Source organism: Lissotriton vulgaris, chromosome 1_2 (assembly GCF_964263255.1).
Source record: "Lissotriton vulgaris chromosome 1_2, aLisVul1.2, whole genome shotgun sequence".
NCBI classification, from domain to species: Eukaryota; Metazoa; Chordata; class Amphibia; order Caudata; family Salamandridae; genus Lissotriton; species Lissotriton vulgaris.
In genome coordinates this window covers 308,636,007-308,655,322 of record NC_141686.1, presented here as the reverse complement: position 1 = coordinate 308,655,322, position 19,316 = coordinate 308,636,007, and the positions used below count along the sequence as shown (strand labels likewise).

The 19,316-nt window shown below is 46.0% G+C and overlaps 1 protein-coding gene across 1 annotated transcript in view; it reads right to left on the bottom strand.

The window, feature by feature from the left end:
- LOC147736576 (olfactory receptor 11A1-like) overlaps positions 1 to 19,316 on the bottom strand; it is a 38,392-nt gene that overhangs the window by 7,249 nt on the left and 11,827 nt on the right. Inside the window, exon 2 of the mRNA XM_086952643.1 lies at positions 6,897 to 6,987. Coding sequence (XP_086808769.1) covers positions 6,897 to 6,987 — 91 coding nt within the window. The remainder of the gene's footprint in view (positions 1 to 6,896; positions 6,988 to 19,316) is intronic.

The following is a 19,316-nucleotide window of genomic DNA, read 5'->3' as shown; positions in this document are numbered from 1 at the left end:
GGGTGGCCTGAGAGGGCCGACCAAATAGTCATTGGGCACTTGAGTGGGCATATCACTCCACCCTGCCCGGCGTCGTGACTAAAGCAGCCCCACCCACCCTCCCGCCAGCAAAGGAAACATAGCATGAGTACATCAGAAAGTTATCATAATATTATGTTTTCTCTTCTTGCACTATTTGAAAGCAGTGGAGAGACGCTCATCTGCCATAGCGGATGAGCCACCACCGGGGGTGCATCACCCACAGGTGCTAGACCTGGGCCCGACTTGACTCCCGGGACACCTCCACTACACATGCCACCTTCTCCTCACCTGGACATTGGCAATGTGGTGCAATCAGCTACCCTCTCTCCAAATCTGTGACTCAGCCAACAGGAGCTTAAACCAGGTGGGATTTCGCAAGCCTGGTACAGCAGTCACCACCAAGTCCGCTGGGGAACCTCCTGATGCAGGTGATGCAACTGGACCCCCTTAGGAGTGAAGTTGCAGCGCTCCCGCCACACAAGTTCGGTGGAGCTCAGGGGTCTCACCCTCCAAAGCGTCCGGCCAGCGCAACATCCTCTGGCCTGTGATGCAGAGAGGCGCGGCCCACTATTGGTAATCTCCTTAGTGCACCACTATGTTGGTGCACAGGAGCGTCTCTACCATTCACAGTTCCAAGGGGCACCAGGCAATCTTCTCACAAAGGTCACCAACGTGTCTCCATGCGACCTGGCATACTTCACCACCAGGTAAGGGCAATCGCGGATGCCTCAATGCCTACCTCCATGGCCCAGCAACTTCACAGTAACTCCACATCCCACTCCGGATCCCAGACACTGGCCCAGCGAGGTCTCCATGCCCCCGGTACTGTCTGCGCTTTCAATGTTTTGGATGCCATGGTGTTGCAAGGAGTGCTCAATTATAATGAATGCATAACTGGTTTTGCCCAGCGATGCACCTCTTTTCATGATTGTAGCCCTGTATTTCCTCTTCCAGTGGGACTCTGGCTGGTCATCCTGGCTGGTGGGGGGACTTAAGGGGGAGGAGGGTTGTTGATCTGTGCTGTGAATGAATGAATGAATGAATAAGGGATTTATTGAGCGCACGGTGGCCAAGCGGCTTCCTGGCGCTGATAGCTCTACTGGACAAAACAGGGCCGAGGAGTTTTAACAGGGGTATGCCTGGGCAAACAAGAAGGTCTTGAGCGCTTTACGAAAGTGTGAGAAGATAGGAATGTGCTTGGCCTTGGCTGCTCTATTCTGCATTCCATTTGTCTTGTTTCCTATTTTTCATTGGAGGTGGACTGATAGGCCAATTTTGCCTCTAGAGGCAAAAACAGTCAAGTTTTTTTGCCGCTAATGGGACTGTCGTCAGTTTTCGCCGGCTAACGTTAGAATTTTTATTGCCTTCACACTACTGTTAGCAGCAGTTTTCACCGTGGCTACCTGAAACTATCATCATGTAGCGACGTATTGTAAATGCATCGTTAACAGGGCGATAGTTTGGTGATAGGCCGGGCTAAGAAAATTGCCGCTAACTAGCAGAAGCGATAGTTAGCGGAAGTTCTTGTACATATATAGCCCTGAATTTTTTTAAAGGGATTTTTACTTTATGCAGGATTTTTACTGCATGGTGAGTTTTTTACTTTTCGATTTTATGAATCTTTTGCCAGTTTATGGATGTATTTAAAACATATGGACAGTGGATTGCAATGATGGATTTGTTGTTGCTTTTTTTGCCAAAAAGCCTTAATTTTTGGGGGATTTTTTTAGGGATGAATTTTTTTGTTTACAAAGTACACTATGCAGCTGTGATTTTACTGGAAATTATGACTATGCCATTCTGTGTCTCTTTTGATAATTTTGTTTGCGATTTGAATTGCATCTTGGATTATGGATTTGTAACTTTGGGTTCTTGGAGTGCTCAAGACTCTTGGTGAACTGTGGAACTTTACGAACCACCAAGAGTTGAAGAAAGAAGACAACTTCAGGTAGGACACACTACATTTCTTTAGTTTGGAAAAATGTTTTGAAAAATGCCAATCTGATTTTTAAAAATTGATTGCAAAACTTGTAAGTAAAATAGATTAGGTGTTAGTGTCAGTTAGAAATGTAGTATGTGTGCAATATAGTCTAGGTAGTCTGAAGCCACCATGAACGAAAATGTTGAATTTGTCCCAGTAGTCACTCTGAAATTTTTTTTGTATACTTTTCAAACTTCGTGGGTTCAGACTACCTGTCAATGATTGCGCTATTTTAATTTCTCTGAAACTTTGCTCCTTCCTCAAAATTTCCAAGAAAAGATAAAAGTTTGGGTGAGGCTTTCCGATTGATTTGTTGAAGGAGTTGTGCCATCCCTCTATGGCATTACTAGTTGTTGTTCCTCCCTCTAAGCAGGTCATGTAACAGTTCCACAATTTCACAGGAAACTTTGAATTCCTCCTGTGACTTGACCTGCTTAGATGGCCAATCCATGTGTCCTCAAAGTCATTTAGTATGGGGGGCAATTTTTCTTCATTTATTGCAAAATACTCAGATTCCGCAATTGATGTGTAGTATTCATCCACACCGTCACGAGGAAAAAAGCATAATACTGTTAGTTTCTTTAACTCAAATTGCAGTTTACTGTATGATATGTAATCCTCACCTAAGGATGTTTTAAAAAATAAATTCCGATAGGCCTGTGAAAAGTGAAAAAAACATCTTTGAATTTGGGCATCCGGATACATTTTGGTAATTGTGTTATTCATGGGTACGGTAGTCAAAATCAATTATCACTTTTCTAGAACTTTTATTCAGTGTTTTAGATTTTACCACTGTTAAAAATTCTGTGAATGTTGAGGTTTGCTTATCAGAGAGTAAACCGTACACTAAGGAAACTGCAGTAATATTAATGGTGGCATGAATAGTTTATATTTGGGTAAGTGGATGGAGTGTGGATTTAAAGGTCCCATCCATCATCCAAATATCACTAGTCTCCAATTTTACAAGGTTACAGGGTGTGCTAAAGATTAGTATCCTTTTATGAGGGTTTTTATTGTCATGCAAAAAATTGGTTTCATTAGCAACTACAACAGTTAATTCAGGAGAAATGTTAATACCAGAGTATGTTTGGGTTGTTACACGTTGGAGGTTACTTGTTCGTTTTTTTCTTTGGATAATTCTGCATAGGTTTGGAATTGTGGGCATACAACTTGCTAAATGCATAGGAATGGTTTAGGATACCTCCCTGAAAACTGTGCCATAGGAATCATCGGAGGTGGATGCAAGTTCTTTTATTTGATTTATGTTTTCTCTCACCTTGATCTCCATTGCAGATGCAGAGTGGTTCTGCTCTGTGGTCATTTCAACAGTGTCACCAAGAGTAACTGCTCTGTCTGTGCAATGGGATGGGTAACACGGCACACACCTCCAATGACTCCTGGGCTCAGTTAATGTCTCCTTACAATAGGTAGCCACTGTGATTTAGGATTCAATTTCTTCTTTGAATTTAACGTAGCTGGCATGACATAATGTGTATGTCTGTAAAACAAGGTAAGAGTGGGCGGTTAACTCCGCTACGCCAGCGGAGTATGTGGAGTTTTTGCCAGTGGAGCGGAGTTTACAGCTGACAACTGAATTTTGCCTGACCCTGTCATGGGGTTTCCTCAGGACAGGCTTGCTTTCATGCAGTGCAACATGCGTACTGCAGTTCTCTTTCTGTCCTTGGAGTCTGGGTTTGCTGCTGCCCTACGTTTCATCAGTGAATCAAAGATGGATCACCGATCGGAGGCTTCTTTTCAGCGCAGTGTGCACTGTACAGCAGAAGTCAGATGGCTGCTAAGAGAGATTCTCAGGCTGCACCACCGAGGATAACCAAATGTACTAAGGTAAGGTAACTGGGAAATGAACTAATGATAATGCGGTGGGTTGCACCAGTGCACCATGTGAGCCACATCAAACTATAATTCGTGTCTTGTGTTTTTTCGGGTTGCATTTATTATTCGTCGCAACTGAAAGGAAGATGTGACAAGCCCCTCGCTTGTGTCATTGTTGAGAATATGTAATTGACCCTCTCCGTTTCCAAATTTTCATTCTTTCAGCCATCTCATTTCAGCGCCGTATACGAGGGACACCTTCTTTATATATTCTATTTTTGGCAACTGAGTAAGTTCCACTGCAGGTGTAATATTCTGATATTTTTAAAACAGGCCACCGCTTAGTTAGTTTAAACAGGGTGGGCATGATTCACAGAACTAACTTAAGACAAAATCCTAAACTTACTACTTTTGGTATTCACAGAAGTTAGGATTTTGTCTTAAGTTTGTCTTAAGACAGACTTAAGACAAAATCCTAACTTAAGTCTGTCTTAAGTCTGTCTTAAGACAAACTTAAGACAAAATCCTAACTTCTGTGAATACCAAAAATAGTAAGTTTAGGATTTTGTCTTAAGTTAGTTCTGTGAATCGGGCCCGGTGTCATTCAACAGAGAGACTTACATGTAATGAGGACATGGGGGTAAGGCTGCGGCACACATGACTGAAGTTTAAGGCTCCCATCAATCTCAGCCTCTGTCTGTGTAATCAGACGTTCTGTTTCCCTTCAGGTACATACCTTGCCAGGAAACAAAGAAATGATTGTACAACATAACAAGGTTGTGATGGCTAGAAAAGCACCATTAATTTCCTCTGTAGGAGAGGGTTTATGGAGGTGACAAAAAGTATGCCAAGGTGCATTAGTGCAAGATAATGAGGGCTGCAGGGATTAATAAGACCATTTCATTTTGGCCTACTCATGCTAGGTGCTATTGATGCAGCTATACAACCGGCGTATCTGCTTTGAGAACATCAGACTGTGGTGCCAGCTGAGACAAGTATCACCACTAGGCATTTGAAAATTAGTACTAAATATATGTCACTCCAAGCAAGAGCATAGATAGATAGAGTAGCAGGAAGAGATTTTTTGCATATGATTGATTAAGAAATATGCTGAATCTAAATTAATTTTAAACACAATTTCGTCATATACTGGCAACACTTAGTACCAGTGTAGCTCTTCAGGTAGTCAACATTTTACGAACAATTAAGGACTGTTTCAATTGAAGGCCTACACACAAAAGTCGGCGGCTTTTGACACGGTCGATCACTCTATATTGATTGACCGTGTCACTATTGCCGGCATTCAGGGCGTTGCCCTTGATTGGGTCCGATCTTTCCTCGACGGGCGCTCTCAAGCAGTTCACCTCTCCACCTTTTCTGCTCCCATTTCCTCCCTCTCCTGCGGTGTCCCTCAGGGTTCGGCTCTATCCCCCCTTCTCTTTAATTTATATATGCACCCCCTTATGGTTTCTCTTCGTCATTCCCCTGCTACTATTTATAATTATGCAGACGATCTACAGCTGATCTTCCCTCTGGATACCTCTCCCTCTTCTCGCACCAATTTTCAAACCACCATGCTATACATCTCTGATTGGATGGCCCACAGCCAGCTCAAGTTAAATCCATCCAAGACGGAACTTGTCCTGGTGGGTGGACCGGCCAATCCGTGAAATGACAACTACTGGCCCCTCTCTCTCTGTGCCCCCCCCCCTGCCCTGTCAGCTCTGTGAAAAGCCTTGGAGTAGTCATCTCTGGTGATCTATCTATGAAATCGCAGATCTCAGCAGTAACATCATCCTGCTTTTTCCATCTGCGCAGGATCCGCAAGATCTGTCGATTCCTCACCAGAGAGGCACTCATTTTAGTCATCTTGGCTCTAGTCATCTCCAGGGTTGACTTTGCAAACATCCTATATGTGGGGATTCCTGCTTACCAGCTCCAGAGGCTCCAACTGATACAAAATCAGGCCGCCCACTTGGTGTTTCACCAGCCCAAACACCAGCCCGTCTCCCCACTGCTGAGGAGCCTCCACTGGCTTCCAGTGGCCAAATGGTGCACCTTCAAACTCGGATGCACTATTTTTAAAACACTTTACAATTTGGCACCCGCTTTTATTTCCTCCAATTTAAAGCGGTATTTACCAACTCGTAACTTACGCTCCTCCGCCGACAATCTTTTGTGCATCCCCCATATCCACCGCAAGAAACATGGTGGTTTACGCTTCTCTTTTTTAGGCCCTTCCTTTTGGAATTCCCTTCCCCCCTCCTTTCGTCACTGCCCTTCCTATGAGACTTTCCGCAAGACATTAAAGACGTTTCTTTTCAAAGCTGCCTTCTAGTAACCATTGACCCTTGTCCGCTGTGTTTGTTATGAGCGCCAAGAAACCGTTTCGGTGAACGTGCGCGGTATAAGAATTTTTAACATAACATAACACAACTCCAATCTTGGTTCAAGTTACTCCGCCAAGGTGTGGAACTCTGCGGAATTTCAAAACTCCACGAACTAAGCCCAGGCTTAAAACAAGGTATAAAAAGAACATTTTGTGTTGTAGGTTTTTAATGAACATTTAACCTGCAAGGAAAATTGTGTTATTTGTACTTGTCTACCTATTCACATTTCTAAAAACATTTTGAATTCCATTGCTGGCTAAAAGTTCATTGGCCTCCTATTGAGATTTCTAAGACCATGTTGTTTAGTGTATTGTTTGACTTTGATTTTACTACTATGATTTTGTACTATAGTTTGTAATTGATTCCTGTGAGTAGAAAAATATGCATTTTTAATAGTTAATGTACTTTAGTAAGGTTCCTTTGTCTGCACGCTTCTCCTTTTGCTGGTATAGGACTTTCTCCAGGTGTTTTAGATGGTTTCGTTTTCTTCCTTCAGGGCGATGTTGGGTAGGTCTGAAAGTAAAAGTTGACATTTGGAGAGGTTTTCAAAATGATATTATGTTTTTGCCATTTTTCTATTCGTTTTTTAAACCAGCGTGCTTTTTGCTCTGTAAAGAGAAATGTTCAGGTTAGTTTTGGTTGTAATATTAGGTTTTTTTTAACTATTTTACCTTCCGCTGGTTGAGCAGCTGCTTATGATTATGGTTTGAAGTCCAGCTGATCGTTTTGCTTCTATCATTTTTTAGGGTTATTTTATTCAACCTGTGAAAAAGAGTATAATTACTGTATATTCAAACTTTTAATGATTACATTTCTTAAAGTAACAACTGACCAGCGCCATCCCTGAGCCAACCACACCATTTAGTTTGAATAGAAACTTTGCACCCCACCACTGACATGCACCTTCCTTGAGACAACCACCCAGTCGAGTTAGAATGGTAATTTCGACCTCCACCATTGACCAGCACCTTCCCTGAGTCTAGCACCTGTGAAGTTAGAATTGTAATGTTGGCCACAACAATTGACAATCACCTTCCCTGAGGCAAGCACCAACTGGAGTTAGAATAGTAATTTTACACCCCACCCCTGATCAGCACCTTCCCTGAGACAACAACCCGGCTGTGTTACAATATTATTTTCACCCCCTACCACTGACCAGCACCTTACCTGAGTCTAGCCCCTGTGAAGTTAGAATAGTAATGTTGCCCCCAACCATTGACCAGCACCTTCCCTGAGGCAAGCACCCACTGGAGTTAGATTAGTAATTTTGCACCCTACCATTGAACCCCAACTTCCCTGAGTCAAGTATCCGTGGAGTTAGAATAGTACATTTTCTCCCTAACAAAAAAGGAAAGGCTTTTGATCAGTATAGACACGGGTGCACAGCCCGTTTATACGCACATCAGTGTAAAGATAATTGACTATTCAGGTGCAGGACGGCGAGTGGAGAAACCTTAAACCACTCAATTGAGTAGAAAAGCACTACTTCTATATGGACAAAATAGATTACCGTTGCACTCAAGACAGTGTGTATAGTGTTAAGTAACACAAAACCAACATGCATATAACAAAATGGCAGAATTATCCAAACAAAGAACTCTCAATAAGTAGATCTTGGAGTCTTTAATGTGATGAACAGCCAGCCGACACGTGTTTCATCGCACTCGCGATTCCTCAGGGCTAAAAGGCTGTAATCCAGTCAGAAGGTCGCTCAGCTGGTGATATTTCCAACCCAGCTGGGCCCTTGACCATGGATACTCCAATCGCGTATCCGAAACAGTTTTTTTTTTTGTTCGAAGTGTATCCAAAAATTATCCGCTTGACAATTTCCAAATATAAGGTATTTCTATTACGTCTGCCCACGGCGAGTAGGATAATGCTCCAATGGTATATGGTATGTTTGCATACCGTGGTGTCTGTCCAAGTATTATGTGCTCCCAGCTCTGTCAAGCGGAGAACCGGCTTGTGAAACGTCTGGATCCGACGGTCGTGTTCCTGTACGGTCCATTCAGTACAGGAACACTTCGAACAAAAAAAAACTGTTTCGGATACGCGATTGGAGTATCCATGGTCAAGGGCCCAGCTGGGTTGGAAATATCACCAGTTGAGCGACCTTCTGACTGGATTACAGCCTTTTAGCCCTGAGGAATCGCGAGTGCGATGAAACACGTGTCGGCTGGCTGTTCATCACATTAAAGACTCCAAGATCTACTTATTGAGAGTTCTTTGTTTGGATAATTCTGCCATTTTGTTATATGCATGTTGGTTTTGTGTTACTTAACACTATACACACTGTCTTGAGTGCAACGGTAATCTATTTTGTACATTTTCTCCCTACACCTGATCAGCACCTTCCCTAAGACAAGCACCCAGCAGAGTTAGAAAGTATTTTTGCCCCTGCCACTAACCAGCAGCTTCCTTCAGTCTAGCATTCGTTGGAGTTAGAGTTGTACTTTTGCCCCCCACCAATGACCAACATCTTTCCTGAGACAAGCACCCAGTGGAGTATGAATAGTAATTTTGGCCCCATTCTAACACCTTCCATGAGACAAGCACCCAATGGAGTAAGCATAGTCATTTTGCCCCCTACCACTGACTAGCACCGTCCCTGAGTCTAGCACCCCATAGAGTTAGAATAGAAATGTTGCACCCCACCCCTGACCAGCACCTTCTCTAAGCCAAGCACCCAGTGAACCTAGAATAGTTATTTTGCCCCCTACTACTGACCAGCTCCCTCCCTGAGGAAAGTACCCGGCGGGGTCAGATTAGTAATTTTGCCCCCACCACTAACCAGCACCTTCCCTGACCCAAGCACCCAGCGGAGTTACAATAGTCATTTTGCCCCCTACCACTGACCAGCACCTTCCCTGATTCTAGCACCCATGGACTTCAGATAGTAATTTTGCACCGCACCCCAGATCAGCACCATCCCTAAGCCAAGCACCCAGCAGAGTTAGAGTAGTAATTTTGCCCACCACTACTGGCCAGCACCTTGCATGAGCCAAACACTGGCTGAGTTAGACTAGAAAATTTTGCCCCCACCACCTACCATCATCTTCCCTGAGGTAAGCATCTGGTGGAGTTAGATGCGTAAGTTTTTCCCCTACCACTGACCAGCATCTTCCCTGAACCAAACACCTGTTGGGGCAGAGTTAGAATAAGTAATGTTGCCCCGTACCACTGACCAGCACCTTCCTTGAGTCTAGCACCTTGTGGAGTTAGAATAGCAATTTTGCACATCACAGTTGACCGGCATCTTCCCTGAGTCTAGCACTCAGTGGAGTAAGAGTAGTTTTGCTCCCTATCATTGACCAGCACCTTCCCTCAGACAAACACCCGGAGGGGATAGAATAGTAATTTGCTCCCTACCACTGACCAACACCTTCCCTGAGTCTAGCATGCTGTGGAGTTAGAAGTGTAATTTTGGCCCCCACCTCTGACCAGCATCTTCCCTAAGCCAAGCACCCAGAGGAGTAAGAATAGTAATTTTGCGCCCACCACTAACCAGCACCTTTCCTGAGCCAAGCACCTGGTGAAGTTAGAATAGTTATTTTGTCCCCTACTACTGACCAGCTCCTTCTTTGAGGAAAGTACCCGGCGGGGTTAGAATAGTAATTTTGCCCCTACCACTGACCAGCACCTTTCCTGACCCAAGCACCCAGTGGAGTTACAATAGTAACTTTGCCCCCTACCACTGACCAGCACCTATCCTGATTCTAGCACCTATGGACTTCAGATAGTAATTTTGCACCGCACCCCAGATCAGCACCATCCCTAAGCCAAGCACCCAGCAGACTTAGAATAGTAATTTTGCCCACCACTACTGACCAGCACATTCCATGAGCCAAACACTGGCCGAGTTTGAATAGAAAATGTGGCCCCCACCACTTACCATCATCTTCCCTGAGGGAAGCATCCGGTGGAGTTAGATGTAGAAGTTTCCTCCCTACCACTGACCAGCATCTTCCCTGAACCAAACACCTGGTAGAGTTAGAATAGTAATTTTGCCCCCGACCATGGACCAGCGTTCTCCATGAGACAAGAACCCAGCAGAGTTAGTATAGTAATTTTGCCCCCTACCACTGACCAGCACCTTCCATGAGTCTAACACTCAGTGGAGTAAGAATAGTAATTTTGTTCCCTATCATTCACCAGCACCTTCCCTAAGCCAAGCATCCTATGGGTTAGAGTAGTAATTTTGCCCCCTACCACTGACCAGCACCTTCCCTGAGTCTAACATCCTGTGGCGCTAGAATAGCAATTTTGCACCCCCCCCCTGACCTACACCTTTCCTAAGCCTAGCACCCGGCAGAGTTAGAATAGTAATTTTGCTCCCCAAAATTGCCCAGCACCTTTCCTCAAACAAGCACCCGCTGGAGATAGAATAGTAATTTGCCCCCTACCACTGACCAACACCTTCCCTGAGTCTAACACGCTGTGGAGTTAGAAGTGTAATTTTGGCGCCCAGCATCTTCCCTAGGCCAAGCACCCAGTAGAGTAAGAATAGTAATTTTGCCCCCACCACTGGCTAGCACCTTCCCGAGCCAAACACTTGGCAGAGTTAAATTTGGAATTTTGGCCCCCACCACTGACCAGCATCTCCCTGAGACATGCTCCTGGCGAGATTTGAATAATTATTTTGCCACCCACCACTGACCAGCACCTTTCCTGAGGCAAGCACTTGGCGGGGTTACAACAAAAATGGCCCCCCATAGTACCCACGGAGTTAGAATAGTAATTTTTAGCCCACCCCTGACTAGTACCTTCCCTAAGCTAAGCACCCGGCATAGTTTGAGTCGTAATTATATCCCCCACCACTAACCAGCACCTTCCCTGAGCTAAACACCTAGTGAGGCTATAATAGTAATTTTGGCGCCCACCACTGACCAGCACCTACCCTGCAACAACCACCGGGGGGAATTAGAATAGAACATTTTGTCCCCACTACTGACCAGCATCTTCCCTGAGACATGCACCCGGTGAAGTTTGAATAATTATTTTGCCACCCATCACTGACCAGCACCCTTCTGTAAAAGGTAAGCCCAAATTACCCTCGATGCCCAGGCTGCTGGCGCAAGACGCCTCTTAGGTTCCATTCTGAATAATTACCAAATAAAGAGACGGGCGCTGGAAGTAGGAATCAAGAACAGAGTTTATTACTCATGAGGAGAGCCTGTCATTTCGGACACGAAACACAGTGTCTGTCGGGAGGTGCTCTAACAAGTGAGCTGAGGCGTCTTCTTTTATACCTTACAAATCACTTGGCATTACAATCAGGACATTGCGACACAAAGAAAAGACATCCCTATAATCCTCGTGTCAATCCTACCCCACATATGTTATCAATAGAGACCCTTGAACTGCAGATAAGGGAGGGGGCAATGACGCAGCTGAGTGTTCCGCTGATTATTAGGAGATGTGCGCCTGATCGTATCCCAAGGGGTGGGGAAGCCAGGATCAATAGTGGGTTCTTTGAAGAGGAGTGACTCCATACCATAAGGGGCAATAAACAGTATTTTCCGGCTTAGGCGATGGTCTCGGACATGTGTGGACAGTCCATCGCGGAGGGAGGGTTTACTAACAGGGGGGTTATTCATTAAAGGAAAGGTGGTGTTGGTCAGGCGCGGCCGTGACTCCCAAGGACAGGGTCTTGCAGAAGAAGAAGGTTTATGACTTGCTCGTGTGAGGGAGAAGGGGAGGGGGGGAGCCAGGGTGTGCACAGGGACAGAGTCGCACAGAGAGAGAGATCTTATGACCCGTACATGAGAGAGAGGGCAGTCAGGTGCAGCTGGGGAGGGCTATGTCAGCTGAGGCGAAGGATGCCTCTTCAAGAGGAGATGGGGGGTTTGCGCGGGTCAAGCAGAAGGGTCGCCTTTCATAGCAGGGTCGCGCAGAGGGCAAGGGTTTCATGGTCTATGCATGAGAGAGGGGGTTTAAGATGAGCGCAGGAGGGAAGCCGGGGATTCCAATGGGTAAAAGGCCATGGTGCCTAGAATGGCTGTCATGTACATATGGGTACGGGCTTTTACTGGCAGAGTGATGCGGTCAATAATTTACGGTATTTATGGTGCTTACAGGGAGAGGAGTGGAAAAAGGGAAATGAACGCTGTTTATGTACATCAATTTTCCTAATTTTCCACAGTCGCCCCTTTTACATTACAGAGTTCATTTTTGTACTTGATAGGGGTACAAATAAACAGGCGTGGTTGAAGAATTAGCATTTGTCGATACTAACATTTGGCATATCATCATAGACAGTTGATGTGATGGGCAGAAGGCAGCACATAGGAAATTGCATTTGTCGAGTTCCTATTAGTTCAAAAGCACTACATAGCATAAATGTTTCTGACTTAAAAAAAAATGTGACCAATGAACAGTTTGACCAAGTAGTTGAGGGCGGAATTCAGTTCAATGCACAAGATCTCTTCGTCACAGTGTCTTTTTAGCAGTGAGCCATCACTGGTAGGCTCTAGTCCGTGTCCTTTCGTTGGCGCTGTTGAGCACCGGCGGTGGATCTATAGGTCCAGCTCGGGTCCATCCTTACGCGCTGCAGGGTGCGGTCAGTCCTCTGCTGTTAGACCACAGTCCTGTTCCCTAACCAATCCTTTTAGTGGCGCCTTATGCTCGGCACCCATATTCCTGCGGTGTACCCCATTTCCACCTGGATGCTGTTCTTCCTTTCGACAAGAAGTCACGTGGAAAAGAGGGTGTGTGGTTTCGATAGTCGATGGGAGTGAGAGGGCGGAGTGGGAGCAGATTTTCCTGGGACACACCAAAGGGACCAAGGGAGCAAATGATAACAAGCAAGCAAGCCCATCAACCGGGCTTGAAGAGGGGGACGGAAGCTCCAGGCACGTGTGGGTAGGCAGACAAAAGGCTTCAGGACAGCCCTTCATCCTTTCGTTTTACCACATTGGAGAGTGCTATCTCGTCCCGTATTCCTGTCGTGCTGGGGCTCCACCTTTGGTCGATGTCGCATGTGTCCCATGATCTGCGGCCAGGCTGTGTGTCACGTCCGACCCTTCTCCTCCGGTGATCGTATATCTTTGAAATAGGTACAAAACAAGCTTTAGAGAACTGGTCAGGGGAAGACATTTTATGCACGTGAATTCCTCCCTCAATCCTTCGCACTTGGGAGGTACGCCCATTGGTCACAGTCAGAGGTTCATTTACCAAGCAGTGCATATGTCAGCATTCCTACTGGATTCATGCCAAGTTTTATTCATCGTCTATATATGCCACATATAAAGAAAAGTCAGACTCTTATCAACTGTGCATTTCATCAAACTCAACATTTCGGAACCTCCAGGGAGACTCGTCTTTCTAACCTTAGCCTTAACAGTCTAACATTTCCCTTCAAGGCTGGCTAACCTTTTCAAATAGGGCAGGGGCGCTATCATCAAGAGTCAGGTAAAACATTTTTTTCTCGAGGGACGACAGTTACTCATGGTTATCATCTTCATATCCGGGACAGCAGCTGGGGTTTATCAAATGGGGCGGGGATGCTTCGGACATTCGCGTTTGGGTGCAAAGGGGATGGGGCAATCTGGACGTTGGGGGTCAATCTAGGCGTTGGCGTTTGTCTCTGGTGCGCCGACAAATAAGGTGCCATTGACATGCAGTTCCCCTATAAAAGGCCAGATTGGGGGACTTTAGTCGTCTTACCTGTCCTTTCCTTCTCAGCCAATTCGAGTTCATTCATTTTGCAGAAAGGAGAGGTAGTAATATGGCGAGATACAATCATTTTGGTTTCGGACAATTTCGCTGAACACCTTCGTATTCAATAAGTATCCAATCAGACTGGTGTCAGCAAGGCACCATTTTTCCATAAAAGGGAAGAGAAAATAGGGAGACTCTCGTAGAGAGCGAGAGTCGTCCGCAATCTAAACGAGCTATTCAGTACACATATGATATGTAGGGAGAGAGAGAGAGAGAGAGAGAGAGAGAGAGAGAGAGAGAGACGGATAGAGGGAGAGAGAGAGATCGAGGGGAGAGAGAGAGAAAGACGTGTACGGTAATAGGTCATTTAGTGCGCTCACAACACAGAACAACAGGGGTCAGGTAACACGCGAACACAGACAGAGGGAAGACATAAATTCGTACATTACATATACACAAACTCAGACAAGGGAAGACAGTACATGTGTTACATACAAAAGCGTTCACGACAAACCATAAAACAGTTGTTGGCCAAACAAAAAAATCTCCTTGCGCATTCTGCGCATTTTTAATATCCTATTTATCCATGGGCTGAGTTCTTTTTACCTTTCCTTCTTCTCTTCTCGTTTACTACTTCTGCGAGCGCTCCCAATCGTCAATACTTACACCTCGGTCAGCCGGTCAGAAATTAACCTGATCGGGCTATTGCCTATAGGTGGATCTTAAACCACTTTATTTTCTTCCCTTGGTTGGATGTTCTCCAGGCTGAGGCAACAGAGAGCATTGGTCAGCAGAACAGTCAGGCAGCTTGGTTATATCTATAAGAGGGTGAGAAGGAGGTGGTACATTTCGAACATCAACAATATTTCTAACTTCCCAGACGGGTGGTGCCTGGGTACTCTTACCTCAGGACTTTTCCTAGTCCCTTCCCTATCTATTTAAACGTCATAATCGCGTTATCTAGCGTGCTAATGTCGAGTCATTTCCGTCATACACTACCCGTCAAGTTTCTATGTCAGTCCATCCTCCCAGTCGTTAGGCTCTAACGGAGGAACAGTCATATCTACGTCTACGTCTGTCAAAGCTTGTTAGCATAAGTACTATGCTCAGATCCCCTTTTTCTCCTTTGTCGGTCGCTCGATCGTTGCTTTTCCCTACTTCAGTCGACGTTCCGACGGGACCTGCAGAAGGGAGGAGAAGAAGGGGGGTGGGAGCAACATTCAAAACACATCAGCGCGCATAAATCCGAAAATGCTTTTTACCTACCACATACTCGACCTATCTCCCTGTGGTGCATTCTCTACCATCTCGGCATTTAAGCCCAGAGGGACCAGCAGTGTCAGATAGATAATCATCGATGGTCTGCGGATCTACATGCATCACACGAACGTGGCCTTATAGGTCGTGTGCAAGGGTAGCGGTCAGGTGGTATTTCTGTGGTATCGCTCAAGGGCGTCTAAAAACACCTTTCCGGCTGCCCGTGATACATAGTGTAGCTGCTAAATACCGGGCCCTTTTAATCTTCAACCTTAATCATACTGTATGTATTTTGCCTATGTCGATGACAGTAGCCATACATTTCAACAACATTCATAAATATAAACACTACGATAGAATTTGCGTGTTAAAAGATTTTAATGAAAAAAAAAGGTTGGCGCACAAATACGGGCCTACAAACCAGTGGGCCGGCTACAGAGAATAAAAGTCGGTGGTCATTCATTTCGTAAAGTGCAGTAGTGAAATAAAATCATATCGAACTTTCCTACACTGCAAGTATGATGCATGCCAATAATTCAATTTTTTTATAATTTTATCTCACTGTCCAACTATCACTCGAGATCTAATATTTACCAATTCATTTTCCAAATGCTCAATCAGTTCCTATTTCATACCAATTTATTGCTTCCAACACATAATTAGTACCCACTCTAAATCAGCTCATTGTCCCAGCACATAATCAATATCCATCTTATATCGCTTTCTTTTCCAAACACATACTCAATATCCTTCTTATCTACTTTCATTGTCCAAAAAACTGCATACATATCTCGGGGCATCAAAGCTGCGCAATCAGGGTGCAACAAGGTTTATTAAAAAAGTCTCATTTTGTGTCGGCGCCATTTTTGGGCGAGGTCAGGCAAGTCCCTGCATAGTCAGATTGCCTCCACTGACTCGCAGTAGGACCAGAACCTTCCGTTGGTAGTTTCAAAAGTTTTTCGCAATGGGTTAACAGTTTAGCAATATGGACCATCAGTCAAAGAGTGGGGAGGGCGGTAACAATTTTTCCTACCGGGTCATTCTGGTGTTCCTCCGGAACTGAACAAGTCTGTGCCTTGGCTATATTTTAGCCATTTCCAAACTGGGGCTGGCGCTGGCAGGAGTGCGCCGATGTCGCGGTTCCCAGTGGGGGGGACGGGGGCGCCCATGCGGAGGGATCGGGGTGCCCCCCCGGCTCTCATAGAATCTTCAAAGTTGAGGAGAGAAGGCATGGGGCGTGTGCCCGTCCTGGGCAAAAGACCGCTTTTCGATGTTGACCCTCTTTAAGCAAGAGCATTGGGGTGTCGCTGGAAGCCTCCACCTGAAGGGAGGTGGGGGAGGCTCGTTCGCGCCGCCTTCCCCGTCCAGCGACCCCGCGCTGTTCTTCAGCTCCAGCACTTCGGTGTTGGCCGTGCCAGCCATTGGAGATGGGGGGGGGTCGGTGGCTGAGGCAAGACATCCCCCCCTTGACGTGTGGCGGGACTACCTGCAACTATCCAGGCGTTGTCATGTGGCTGGACTACTTGTCACTCTCAGGCGTTGTCATGTGGCGGGACTATCTGCAACTGTCAGGCGTTGGGTGTAGTTGCAGCCATTATAGCTCAAAGAAATGCCGCCATCCTCGCTCTGGCTTCGGCCTTCGACGAAAGCCGGATCAGGTGAGAGAGAGAGTGGGGGGGTGGTCGGTGGCCGAGGCAAGACAGCCCCCCCCCGTGGCCTGCAGGGCAGCAGAAGAGGGGAAAAGGAGAGGTCATTACGATTTTTGGGCCGTCCGCCCCACATCCTCCCCTTCCGACTGCGGCCAGGCGAGCCCCGCATGCATCGAGGCCTCGCCTTCCGGATGGGCGTAACCGCGGACCTGTTGCACTTCGGGAGCTTCCGGAATGGGGGTAGGTACCTATTGAATTGTTTCTATTTCATGTGACCGTTATTTGGGCGTGGTGGGCAATGGGGCAGACATGTTGGGAGCAGGAATAGGCAGTGGAGCCTAGCTACCTCGTGGCTATTTTTTGCTGTCAAACTTTTTCGCCATTTTATATTTCTTGTTACGAACTGTTTCTAATGTTTCTTATTTTTAGTGAAGTCGAAAGCTCATCAGGGGGTTACTGACTTAGCCCGATTTCTTTTTCTTTTTCCTTCTTTTCCTTAGCGTGTTTCGAGCTAAAGTTTTCTGTTAGTAGGGTACGGTGATCACTTCATTTTTATATGTCCTTTCACTAGGGGTACTCCTGGACGGACCAGGCGAGTTACCTCCAATAAATGGTCCGGGTGGAACTAGATTATCAATCAAAAGGGGAACATATATTCCTTCATTAGGGTATCATCCCGGACAGACCAAAGGATGTACTTCCACTTACTAGGGTAGCCTCCTGGACGGACCAGATGATCTACTTCCACTAAATGGCCCGTGAGTGGGGAGCATATGTCCTCCATAAGGGTAGTCTCCTGGACGGACCATGCGAGCTACCCCCCAAATAAACAATCAGTGGGGAGTGGGTAGGACTGACGAATTCACAAAGGGGCATAACCTACCCTTTACTACCTGCAAAGACTAGCTAGAATATTTCTACTCCACGTTGTTTGCAGGTAGAAAATACCTCAAACGAAACAATTCCTGAAACAACAATGTCCAGGCAACCAATCAATCAGTGGGGAGAAAAACAGGCATGACGGATTACAACGGGGACAAATGTCTGCATTACCTGCCCTTCGCTATCTGCAAAGGGAAACAGAATATTCCTATTCGTCTCTGTTTGTGGACAGGGAAGATCTCAAAGAGCAACAATCGATTATTAATCGATTTCAAACAATCAGTGGGGAGAAAAATAGGCATGACGGATTACAACGGGGACAAAAGTCTGCATTACCTACCCTTCTCTATCTGCAAAGAGGGACGAACGTTCCTATTCGCCGCCGTTTGCAAACAGAGAATATCTCGTTCTCAAGAAGAGAACCAATATTTCAAGTAGCATCCAAAGCTAAATGAACCAATAACAACAATATCAGTATTCAAATACCGATTCCAATACAATCAATCAATCAATCAGATGGATAAAACCATCCTACCAATCAGGCGCAAAACGCCCTACTTAATCTTACCCGGACCGGACCATACGGACAGTTCTTCGTCTTCCTCCTCCAGCGCCCGATTGTTCTCTTTCTCCATGCAGCATTCCTGTGGGATTCCAGTCAGGACAATAGGTCGCTCAAGAGAGGTCCGTTCAGAATCGGTGAAGTTCTTTCGATCGGCAGCCGGGCGAGGGCCCTCTCAAGGCAGGTATACTCCGATCATTTAGATATTCACCTCATCGTCTGGATCTCTCTTACTGGACCCTATGTCACTGATGGACCCCGCGTTGGGACGCCAATTGTAAAAGGTAAGCCCAAATTACCCTCGATGCCCAGGCTGCTGGCGCAAGACGCCTCTTAGGTTCCATTCTGAATAATTACCAAATAAAGAGACGGGCGCTGGTAGTAGGAATCAAGAACAGAGTTTATTACTCATGAGGAGAGCCTGTCATTTCGGACACGAAACACAGTGTCTGTCGGGAGATGCTCTAACAAGTGAGCTGAGGCGTCTTCTTTTATACCTTACAAATCACTTGGCATTACAATCAGGACATTGCGACACAAAGAAAAGACATCCCTATAATCCTCGTGTCAATCCTACCCCACATATGTTATCAATAGAGAACCTTGAACTGCAGATAAGGGAGGGGGCAATGACGCAGCTGAGTGTTCCGCTGATTATTAGGAGATGTGCGCCTGATCGTATCCCAAGGGGTGGGGAAGCCAGGATCAATAGTGGGTTCTTTGAAGAGGAGTGACTCCATACCATAAGGGGCAATAAACAGTATTTTCCGGCTTAGGCGATGGCCTCGGACATGTGTGGACAGTCCATCGCGGAGGGAGGGTTTACTAACAGGGGGGTTATTCATTAAAAGGAAAGGAGGTGTTGGTCAGGCGCGGCCGTGACTCCCAAGGACAGGGTCTTGCAGAAGAAGAAGGTTTATGACTTGCTCGTGTGAGGGAGAAGGGGAGGGGGGGGGAGCCAGGGTGTGCACAGGGACAGAGTCGCCCAGAGAGAGAGATCTTATGACCCGTACATGAGAGAGAGGGCAGTCAGGTGCAGCTGGGGAGGGCTATGTCAGCTGAGGCGAAGGATGCCTCTTCAA